This window comes from Salvelinus alpinus, chromosome 12 (assembly GCF_045679555.1).
Source record: "Salvelinus alpinus chromosome 12, SLU_Salpinus.1, whole genome shotgun sequence".
Lineage (NCBI taxonomy): Eukaryota > Metazoa > Chordata > Actinopteri > Salmoniformes > Salmonidae > Salvelinus > Salvelinus alpinus.
In genome coordinates, this window is record NC_092097.1 from 53,885,162 (window position 1) to 53,897,174 (window position 12,013).

At 41.7% G+C, this 12,013-nt stretch overlaps 1 protein-coding gene across 6 annotated transcripts in view; it reads left to right on the plus strand.

Moving 5' to 3' along the window:
• dock3 (dedicator of cytokinesis 3) overlaps positions 1–12,013 on the plus strand; it is a 414,918-nt gene that overhangs the window by 266,486 nt on the left and 136,419 nt on the right. For all 6 annotated transcript variants that reach the window (XM_071336834.1, XM_071336838.1, XM_071336835.1 and 3 more), the window contains 3 exons: positions 572–729; positions 6,052–6,133; positions 7,202–7,262. In XM_071336834.1, the coding sequence (XP_071192935.1) occupies positions 572–729; positions 6,052–6,133; positions 7,202–7,262 (301 nt within the window). The remainder of the gene's footprint in view (positions 1–571; positions 730–6,051; positions 6,134–7,201; positions 7,263–12,013) is intronic.

Genomic DNA, 12,013 nt, shown 5'->3' on the forward strand with positions numbered 1-12,013 from the left:
AATGGTACTCCTGAATCACTGAGAAATAAAATCGTTTTTCTTGAGTGTACTTTTAGCAGAGCTGAGATTTACACTGAAGTGCAAAGTGTAGCAATACAGGTGAAATCAGTGATTGACACAGACATGATGGTGTAGCAGTAAGATCTGAATGCTGTGAACCAAGAGGTTGTGAGTTCAAATCCCAGGTGAGGACATGATGAATACTAATTACTGTATAAATGAATAAGCACAACATGTATGTAAGTTGAAAGACCATGTTAAAAGTACTGAGTGTGTGTAACTAATTCCACAGAATTTTTTGTTTGTAAAAAAAAAAGCCAAAATAATAATTTGTAGTTGAGACAAATCGAGTAAACACATCATTTTAAGTTGACAGAATTTTTGCCTACGTTTTCTCATGTTGGAGCTAAGTTTGGGCCAACTAAAAATGTTAAGTTCAGGTAACACTTTTACCGACGAGTTAATTAAATAAACGCTGTGGAACCAGTTATTTAGTTGAAACATATAGATTTTTTTGACAGTGTATTCTAGCCCTGTGTACACGTCTTTGTGTGCCATCTCGTCTACGCAGGCTGACAGTGTGCGTCGGGGCCACGGTGTAGAGCCCTGTCGTATCCCCGTCCCTCACCACCTGTTCGTCAGCCTGAAGAGCTTCACCTACAACACCATGGGAGAAGACACAGACATCTTCTTCTCTCTCTACGATCTCCGGGAGGGGAAACAGATCAGGTAAAGACAGGCTACTATAATGCTAATGGTTTGGGTCTGGTTAACATGGGAGAAGACACAGACATCTTCTTCTCTCTCTACGATCTCCGGGAGGGGAAACAGATCAGGTAAAAGGGATGCTGTAGTTTTTGGGGGAGATGGGGGGATATAGGGGGAGATGGGGGAGGCGGGGGGAGGCAGGGAGAAGCGGGGGGGGGGGGGGGGGGGGTGGAGAGAGGCATGGGGAGGCAGGGGGGAAGCAGGGGGGAGGCAGGGGGGGATAGGGGGAGCCATGGGGGAGATAGGTGAGGTGGAGTGGAGAAGAGGGTAAGCAGGGGGTGGCAGAGATGAGAAGGAGGAGGCAGGGGAGGTAGACAGAGGAGGAGGTAGATAGCTAGACGAACAGTGGGCAGCACACACACACACACACACACACACACACACACACACACACACACACACACACACACACACACACACACACACACACACACACACACACACACACACACACACACACACACACACACACACACACACACACACACACACACACACCTCCTCTTTCCTCTCTGCCTCCCCCTGCCCCCTCCCTCCACACACAGAGGTCAGTTTAAGGAAACTTGTCCAGTTGGCTTGACATTGATAACCTGTTGTCACGATAACCTGTTGTCATGGCATTATCTTCTCTCACAATGACAGTCAGCTCAGGTTACAAGAGGCAGGTGTATGTGTGTGTGTATGTGTGTGTGTGTGCATGTGTTTGTGTGTGTGTGTGTGTGTGTGTGTGTGCGTATGTGTGTGTGTGCGCTTCCGTGTATGTGTGTGTGTGTGCGCTTCCGTGTGTGTGTGTGTGTGTGTGTGTGTGTGTGTGTGTGTGTGTGTGTGTGTGTGTGCGCTTCCGTGTGTGTGTGCGCTTCCGTGTGTGTGTGTGTGTGTGTGTGTGTGTGTGTGTGTGTGTGTGTGTGTGTGTGTGTGTGTGTGTGTGTGTGTGTGTGTGTGTGTGTGTGTGTGTGTGTGTGTGTGTGTGTGTGCGCGCGGGTGTGGCAGCCTTTGTTCTGAAGGATGAAGTGATGAAGATACACAGTCGTCTGTCACTGAGAACATCACACTACATCAACCCTCTGCAATACTGACATGTATTTGTCATCCTTCAGAAGCCAGTAGAGCAATGCAACAACAGCAGCGCTTATAGAGAGAGGAATATTTACTGTTATTCTGGGAACGCTGGTCTCTGGAGGTGTTCTGGTGGAACATGAAGAGGAGACTATGTAGAGGAGGACCTGTTTCACGAGAACACAGTAGAATCAATAAAGACTGAAGAGGTTTGCCTAGAGACCAACGGAGCTCTAGTAGTTGTATAGTTACCAAGGAGACTTAGTTACCAAGGAGGCATATTTAAATCAGTGTGGGCTGAAGAGTAGTTTTCTTTGTCAAATCTCTATTATCTCTCCTCCATCTCCTCTCCTCTCTTCTCCTCTCTTCCTTCTCTCCCTCTATTTATGACATAACAATAACTGCGGTCACTCCCAATCTAACCCTCCTCTCCTCTAATCTCCTCTCATCTCCTCTCCTTTCCTTTCCTCTCTCTCTGTTTATGGCAGAACTATAACTGCAGTCCCTCCCACTCACAACCTGTCCATGTGCTAGCCCTGCGTAGGCTGAGAGGGCAGCCGAAAACAAGACTGTTCTTATTTTTACCCAACCATTGCCCCCCCCCCCCCCCCCCCTCACATATTCCCTGTATGTGGTTGTTATAGTAACGCTAGATCATGGAGTTCCTCTGTAGCTGTACACACACACTCACACACACACACACACACACACACACACCACACACACACACACACACACTCTTCAGCTCCACAACATTACTCTATGATTGAAATAATCCCTAGTTACTTCCCTCTGCCTATTCCCCCAGCTCCCTTGTTGTACTCACAGGTATGATTTCATTCCAAACTCAGATTTGATTAGCGTCCAACAAAAACATCTCAGATGACCTTCGGTTTTTATTAAAACATGGTCTCCGTTGAACCCAGACTCCATAAATATCACTGCTCTCCAGGTCACTGTGCACAACTCACTGCAACTTGACCTGTGATTGGCTAAAGCTACATTCAGAAACCTTTCTGCGTTTTCTGTGCAAACAAACAATGTGTAATGGAAATAATATCTTGATTATGGCATCAAGCCTGGATGTTACCCATTTTACAAACGGAACATGTTTAAATACTGTATGTATCTAATACTTCTGTATTGTTTGATCCTGTATTGTTTCAATAGTCTCTTAAACTAAAGTCTCATTTTAGCTGAGTGCTGAGTGATGGGTATCCTCATATCAATCCCCTGAGGAAGACATTTAAGAGCACCTGAAGTCTGAAAGCAGACTTTAGCAGGCAGCCATCTTTGATGAATATACAATGCTGTGTGGTTTAGGGTGTGCATCTGAAATGGCCTGTTATTCCCTATAAATCCCACCCCCCCCCCCCCCCCACAGGCACTCTGATCCAAATAAGTGGACTAGGTAATAGGTCGGCCATTTTGGACCCACACCTCAAACCCACACACTACAGCATCATTCATCAAAGACGGCCCGACTACAGTCTGCTCTCAGAGTGCGGGTGCAGGGACTCGGACTCGGTATCGTGTTCCCCACAGTTCTCACTCCCCTGGGATGATAGATTCTCCTTGGGTCTGTGTGTGTTAGAATATAAATATCTAGCTACCTTAGAGGACTTGAAACTACTTCCATTTATCAGCCTGGCTAAACACCTGCATACTATAGCTAGCTTACCCAAGAGTGTTAGTTCAACTTCAAACTAAGTATGTTATTAAAATATATATATATATATATTATTTGTTTTATTTAACCTTTTTTTAACTAGGCAAGTCAACAAATTCTTATTAACAGGCCTACACTGGCCAAACCCGGACGACGCTGGGCCAATTGTGCGCCGCCCTATGGGCAGTTACTTCCTGCACTTAGAGCACAGGAGGTTGGTGCCACCTTAATTGGGGGGGGGCGCTCATGATAATGTCTGGGGCAGAATGAGTGGAATGGTTTCAAATACAACAAACACGTGTTTGATGCCATTCCATTCGCTCTGTTCCAAACATTATTGTGAGCTGTCCTCCCTTCATTAGCCTCCACTGACCTAGAGAAATTGTTAGAGAAAAAGCAGCTGTTCTTTTGAACAATTATTTACTGTAAACAAATTGGCAACAGGCTTTCAGAACGTGTATAGGAAAGGACATTCAACAAGCATGGCACTTACACAAATGACTGATGATTGGCTGAGAGAAATTGATGATGAAAATGTTGTGGTAGCCTTTTTGTTAGACTTCAGTGTCGCTTTTGACATTATTGATCATAGTCTGCTGATGGAAAAACATATGTGTTATGGCTTTACATCCCCTGCTATATTGTGGATAAAGAGTTTACCTGTCTAACAGAACACAGAGGGTGTTCTATAATAGAAGCCTCTCCAACATAATCCAGGTAGAATCAGGAATTCCCCAGGGCAGCTGTCTAGGCCCCTTACTTTAAAAAATCTTTACTAACAACATGTCACTGGCTTTGATGAATGTCTATGTATGCAGATGACTCAACACTATACACGTCAGCTACTACAGCGACTGAAATGACTGCAGCCCTTAACAAAGAGCTGCAGTTAGTTTCAGAATGGGTGGCAAGGAACAAGTTAGTCCGAAACATTTCAAAAACTTAAAGCATGGTATTTGGGACAAATCATTCACTAAACCCTAAACCTCAACTAAATATTGTAAAACATAATGTGGAAATTGAGCAAGTTGAGGTGACTAAACTGCTTGGCGTAACCCTGGATTGTAAACTGTCATGGTCAAAACATGTTTTAGTTTAGTTTAGTTTATTAATTCGACTATTTAAAAAAAAAAAAAGCACACATAAAACTTAAAAGCCATACATGCACATGAATAAAATCGTCGAGGATAACACACAATACAGTCTGGGACTTATTTCCATTGTGGTCCTCTTGAGACAAGACGGCTAGACAAAATCAAACACAGTATGGCAGTGAAATAATAAAACAAAAACACAAAAGAAGAACATCTATCTCATCATTCCAGTTACATCATAGGGGTTATTCATATAGGCACAGAGGGCATCTGTGTTGATACAACATTAGCTAAGATGGGGAGAAGTCTGTCCGTAATGGAGCGCTGCTCACTATCAACAATCAACTATCAACAAGGCCGGTCCTACAGGCCCTAGTTTTGTCGTACTTGGACTACTGTTCAGTCGTGTGGTTAGGTGCCACAACGAGGGACCTCCAAAAATTGCCATTGGCTCAGAACTGGGTAGCACGGCTGGCCCTTAATTTAATTTTCTCTCATGTGACAACATGCAATTTATCCTGCTGTGATTAATGGTGCCCCATGGAGCACGCTAACGTAGCATGGTAGCAGGTGAGGCGATGGACGATTCAAGATTCTCCTGGAGAATAAATAAATAGGATATAATAGATAAACTAGTAGCTTGCTGTTGGTGTGTAGATGAATAGATAAACTAGGTGCTTGCTGTTGGTGTGTAGATTAATAGATAAGCTAGTAGCTTGCTGTTGGTGTGTAGATTAATAGATAAACTAGTAGCTTGCTGTTGGTGTGTAGATTAATAGATAAGCTAGTAGCTTGCTGTTGGTGTGTAGATTAATAGATAAACTAGTAGCTTGCTGTTGGTGTGTAGATTAATAGATAAGCTAGTAGCTTGCTGTTGGTGTGTAGATTAATAGATAACACACGGTATCTGGTGTGTAAAGATAGTACTTCATGGGTGTCGTCCTATTTTAGATGGGCTGTCTTTGCTTTCTGTGAGTCACGAGGAGCCGCAGCATGCGGCCATCGGACACAATATTAAGAAGAGAAAACAAAAGAAATATGTTGTGATCGTCGCAGCCCAGCATCCTACCCTGAGGCAGACTGTTGCAAGCAGAGTGTGTGTGTGTGTGTGTGTGTGTGTGTGTGTGTGTGTGTGTGTGTGTGTGTGTGTGTGTGTGTGTGTGTGTGTGTGTGTGTGTGTGTGTGTGTGTGTGTGTGTGTGTGTGTGTGTGTGTGTGTGTGTGTGTGTGTTTCAGACATTACATATAGTATTTGCATATAAAATGTATACATTTGGGCTCATGAATTTTTTAAAATGTATTGAATAATTCATTGTAATCAAAAAGCTGAATATATAATGTAAAAATATACTGTTTTCCTTAGCTGGTCTCCGTCTTTATTTGGCGATGCCATTGTTTATAATACTGTCAGTCCTGTGTCCCAGTTAACAGTGCACCATTTCAGTGTCTCTGTTTGTCATTTCAGTGAGAAATTTATGGTGAGACTGAACAAGAATGAAGGTCCCAAGAACACAGACAAGGTTGATCGTTTGTGTGCTCTGTTCACGGTGAGCTGTCCATACACGCAAACAAACACACACACACACACAAACACACACACACGCACATGCAGTAACCTGTACATACAAACACACACACACACACGTGCAGTAACCCGTACATAAAAACACACACATGAACACACAAACACACACACGCGGTAAACTCTACATACAAACAAACACACACGTTTTTATGATCATCAAACAATTGTTCACATAATGGTAATGGGGTTTATCCTCTCTGACATCACTAATTAATGTGTTAACCTCTTTACTTTATCCTCTCTGACATCACTAAGTAATGTGTTAACCTCTTTACTTTATCCTCTCTGACATCACTAAGTAATGTGTTAACCTCTTTACTTTATCCTCTCTGACATCACTAAGTAATGTGTTAACCTCTTTACTTTATCCTCTCTGACATCACTAAGTCATGTGTTAACCTCTTTACTTTATCCTCTCTGACATCACTAAGTCATGTGTTAACCTCTTTACTTTATCCTCTCTGACATCACTAAGTCATGTGTTAACCTCTTTACTCTATCCTCTCTGACATCACTAAGTCATGTGTTAACCTCTTTACTTTATCCTCTTTGACATCACTAAGTCATGTGTTAACCTCTTTACTCTATCCTCTCTGACATCACTAAGTCATGTGTTAACCTCTTTACTTTATCCTCTCTGACATCACTAAGTACTGTGTTAACCTCTTTACTTTATCCTCTCTGACATCACTAAGTCATGTGTTAACCTCTTTACTTTATCCTCTCTGACATCACTAAGTCATGTGTTAACCTCTTTACTCTATCCTCTCTGACATCACTAAGTCATGTGTTAACCTCTTTCCTTTATCCTCTCTGACATCACTAAGTCATGTGTTAACCTCTTTACTCTATCCTCTCTGACATCACTAAGTCATGTGTTAACCTCTTTACTCTATCCTCTCTGACATCACTAAGTCATGTGTTAACCTCTTTACTTTATCCTCTCTGACATCACTAAGTCATGTGTTAACCTCTTTACTTTATCCTCTCTGACATCACTAAGTCATGTGTTAACCTCTTTACTCTGCAGGATTTAAGTAATAAAGACATGAAGCGGGACCTGTATATTGTTTCACAAGTCATCAGAACCGGTAAGTAATTGTCGTGTCCCAAATGGCACCATATTCCCAATGTAGTGCGTACATTTTGAGCCCCATGGGCCCTGGTCAAAAGTAGTGCACTTTAAACTGTAAGGAACAAGGTGCCATTTTGGGACACAGAAATAATCTAATTTGGTCTCAGTGAAGCAGAACACAGAGACAGTAAAGCAGTATGCTGTTTGTTTTTCTTAATTTGAGGAAATGGGCTCGGGTCACCTGCTGTGTACCCAGCATCTCAAGTGTGTGTAACTCTGTCATGCACTTTGTCATCTCTCTGGCTGGCTCTAAAGGCTCTTTTTCTCCCTCTATCATACGTTTTCTAGTCTTACATCTACCTGTGAATTCAATGTTTTATACAAAGCATTCGGAGTAATCCGTCCCACTGATTCTCTTCCTCTGTTAAGTTAAAACAACTCCAGTATCTAAGTACAGTTCTTCCTCTAGCTGTTTCTTTTACACATCTACAGATGCCAAATCATAATTTGACCCAGTTTCTTACAGCAGAAGAATTATCCTGCAGCAACAGGAAATGTGAATTATTATCTGGATTATAATTAATGTTTTTTGTAAGGGCAAATCAAGTCTGACATTTCAAAATGGAAAATACAAACTTCTGAAGGTTTTTTAATAGTGCTGAGCGATTAGTGTTTTTTGAGGTCGGTTCGGTTTCGGTTCGATTATAGAAAAAAATATTAACGTTTTCAACTTCGTTTTTTACATGAAATGCACTATGCATTATGTGGGTTGAATGCTGTAACTACACAGAATAAAACAATACAAGTCCCATGATGGTAGTGACTGCCCATTACTGCTTATCACTTATTAACCATCATCTATTCACTTTAATAAAATATATCAGTTGTTTAAACAATATTTGTTTGATTTGATTTATTAGGATCCCCATTAGCCCACGCCAATGGCGACCACTAGACTTATTGGGGTCCGACACATAAGGAAAAAGACAATACAGACAAAAGACATTTACAGACATTTAAAAACATTAACATCTAGTGTGTGCATCTATCAGTTACACATGTCAGTACATACACACAACCAGTAGGTCACATGTCAGTACATACACACAACCAGTAGGTCACATGTCAGTACATACACACAACCAGTAGGTCACATGTCAGTGCATACACACAACAAGTAGGTGACATGGGGGCAAGGCGTTGTGCTGTGAGGTGTTGCTTTATTTTTTATTTTTAAACCAGGTTCACTGTTCACTTACTGTATATGAGATGGAAGGGAGTTCCATGCACTCATGGCTCTGTATAATACTGTATGTTTCCTTGAATGTGTTCTGGACTTGGGGATTGTGAAAAGACCCCTGTTGGCATGCCTGATGCGTTAAGTGTGTGCGTCAGTGCTGTGTGTAAGTTGACTATGCAAAATGTTTTTTTTTAAATATTTCTTTCCTCAACTCTTATCAAGAAAGACTGGCATGCATAGTATTGATATTAGCCCTCTGATTACAATGAAGAGCAAGACATGCGGCTCTGTTCTGGGTCAGCTGCAGCTTAACAAGGTCCTTCTTTGCAACACTTGACCACACGACTGGACAATAATCAAGATAAAATAAAACTAAAGCCTGCAGGATTTTCTTTGTGGAGTGGGGTGTCAAAAAAGCAGAGCATCTTTTTATTACGGACAGACCTCTCCCCATCTTTACAACCATTGGATCTATACAATGCCTTGGAAAGTATTCCGACCCCTTGACTTTTTCCACATTTTATTACGTTAAAGCATTATTCTAAAATATATTTTTTTAAATCCTTAGCAATCTACCCATAATGACAAAGGAAAAACAGGTTTCAGAGGAAAAAAACAAGCCACGAGGTCGAAGCAATTGTCCGTAGAGCTCAGAGACAGGATTGTGTCGAGGCACAGATCTGAGGAAGGTTACCGAAAAATGTCAGCAGCATTGAAGTTGCCTCCATCATTCTTAAATGGAAGAAGTTTGGAACCACCAAGACTCTTCCTAGAGCTGGCTACCCAGCCAAACTGAGCAATCGGGTGATAAGGGCCTTGTTCAGGAAGGTGACCAAGAACCCGATTGTCACTCTGACAGAGCTTCAAAGTTCCAGAGATGGGAGAACCTTCCAGAAAGACAAACATTTCTGCAGTACTTCACCAATCAGGCCTTTATGGTAGATTGGCCAGATGGAAGCCACTCCTCAGTAAAAGGCACATGACAGCCCGCTTGGAGTTTGCCAAAAGGCACCTAAAGACTCTCAGACCATGAGGAACAAGATTCTCTGGTCTGATGAAACCAAGACTGAACACCAAGTGTCACGTCTGGAGGAAACCTGGCACCATCCCTACAGTGAAGCGTGGTGGTGGCAGCATCATGCTGTGGGGATGTTTTTCAGCTGCAGGGACTGGGAGACTAGTCAAGATCGAGGCAAAGATGAACAGAGCAAAGTACAGAGAACTCCTTGATTAAAACCTGCTCCAGAGTGCTCAGGACCTCAGACTGTGGCGAAGGTTCACCTTCCAATAGGAAAACGACCCTAAGCACACAGCCAAGACAGCGCAGGAGTGGCTTCGGGACAAGTCTCAATGTCCTTGAGTGGCCCAGCCAGAGTCTGGACTTCAACCCGATTGAAAATCTCTGGAGAGACCTGAAAATAGCTGTGCAGCAACGCTCCCCATCCAACCTGAGACAGCTTGAGAGGATCTGCAGAGAAGAATTGGAGAAACTCCCCAAAAACAGGTGTGCCAAGCATGTAGCGTCATACCCAAGAAGACTCGAGGCTGTAATCAATGTCTAAGGTGCTTCAACAAATTACTGTAATATTTCATTATTGTTTATTAGCAACATTTAAAAAAAATACTGGTTTTGCTTTGTTGTTACGGGGTATTGTGTGTAGATTGATGAGGACAAAAAAGAAACGATTTAATCAATTTCAGAATAAGGCTGTAACGTAACAAAATGTGGAAAAGGTCAAGGGGTCTGAATACTTTCTGAATGCATTGTATGTTTAGACCATGACCGTTTACAGTCTAAGGTAACACCAAGTTATTTAGTCACCTCAACTTGTTCAACAGCCATTCATTAACATAGTCAGCTGAGGTCTAGAACATTCCATGCTCTTAGTTTTAGAGATGTTCAGGACCAGTGTATTACTGGCCACCCATTCCAAAACAGACTGCAACTCTTTGTTAAGGGTTTCAGTGACTTCCTTAGCTGTGGTTGCTAATGTGTATATGGTATACATGGACACACATGATTTGTTTAATGCCAGTGGCAGGACATTGGTAAAAATAGAAAAGAGTAGAGGGCCTAGAGAGCTGCCCTGCGGTACACCACACTTTACATGCTTGACATTAGAGAAGTTTCCATTAAAGAAAATGCTCTGAGTTCTATTAGATAGATAGCTCTGAATCCACGATACGGCAGAGGTTGAAAAGCCGTAACACATGAGTTCTCAATAACATGTTATGGTCAGTAATATCAAAGGCTGCACTGAAATCTAACAGTACAGCTCCCACAATCTTATCAATTTCTTTCAACCAATTATCAGTAATTTGTGTCGGTGCAGTACATGTTGAGTGCCCTTCTCTATTAGCATGCAGAAAGTCTGTTAATTTGTTTATAGAAAATTAGCATTGTATTTGGTCAAACACAATTTTTTCCAACATTATGCTAAGAGCTGGCGGCAAGCTGATATGTCTGCTGTTAGAACCAGTAAAGGCTGCTTTACCACTTTTGGGTAGCGTAATTACTTTGGCTTCTCTCCAGTCCTGAGGACAAAGACTTTCCTCTAGGCTCAGATTAAAGATATGACAGATACCATCCTCAGTAGCTTTCCATCTATGTTGTCAAAGCCAGGAGGTTTGTCATTGATAGATAACAATACGTTTTCTAACTCTCCCACACTAACTTTACAAAATTACAATGCTTTTCTTTCATTCTTTTTTTTATTTTTATGCATGCATATGATGGCTCACTGTTCATTGTTGGAATTTCCTGCCCAAGTTTGCCCACTGCCAAGAAGTAATCCTCAAAATAATTGGTCACATCAAATGGTTTGTGATGAATAAGCCATCTGATTCAATGAAAGGTGGGTTGAATTTGTCTTTCTGCCCATAATTTCATTTAAAGTACTCCAAAGTTTTTTCATCATCCTTTATATAATTGATCTTGGCTTCATAATACAGTTTCGTCTTCTTTTTGTTGAGTTTAGTCACAACATTTCTCAATTTGCAGTAAGTCAGCCAGTCAGATGTGCAGCCAGACTTAGCCAGTCCTTTGATGACATTATTATTTAATTCCAAGTCATCATCTCATCTCTACAGAGCTGCTGTCTATGCTGTCTGACAGAATCACTATTTTAGTAGTTCTTCAATGTAAATAAGACATAATTGTATGACTGCTGAATACCAACTATCAATCACTTAGATTATGTATTTTAAGGTAGAGATACCTCGCGAAGCCTCTGCTTTTTATCCCTCTTTATCGTGAATTTAAAAAACTAAAATGGAATTAAAATAATTGAACCGACTTCGGTCAGTTAGTTGTTTAATTTTGGTTAATCGCTCAGCACTACTTTTTAAACATAGCTACAAGTTTGCTGTTAGCTGTGCAGGAAAAAGGATGATCAAATTAACATCCAGTATCTGTAGTCCCTGTGTAGGGCTACTCTCAGAATCTCACAAAGTTTTACTACTGTCTGCTCAGATCCAGGTGACATTTAGGCTATGACAGACACAGACTAACTGCGGTGACCACAGTG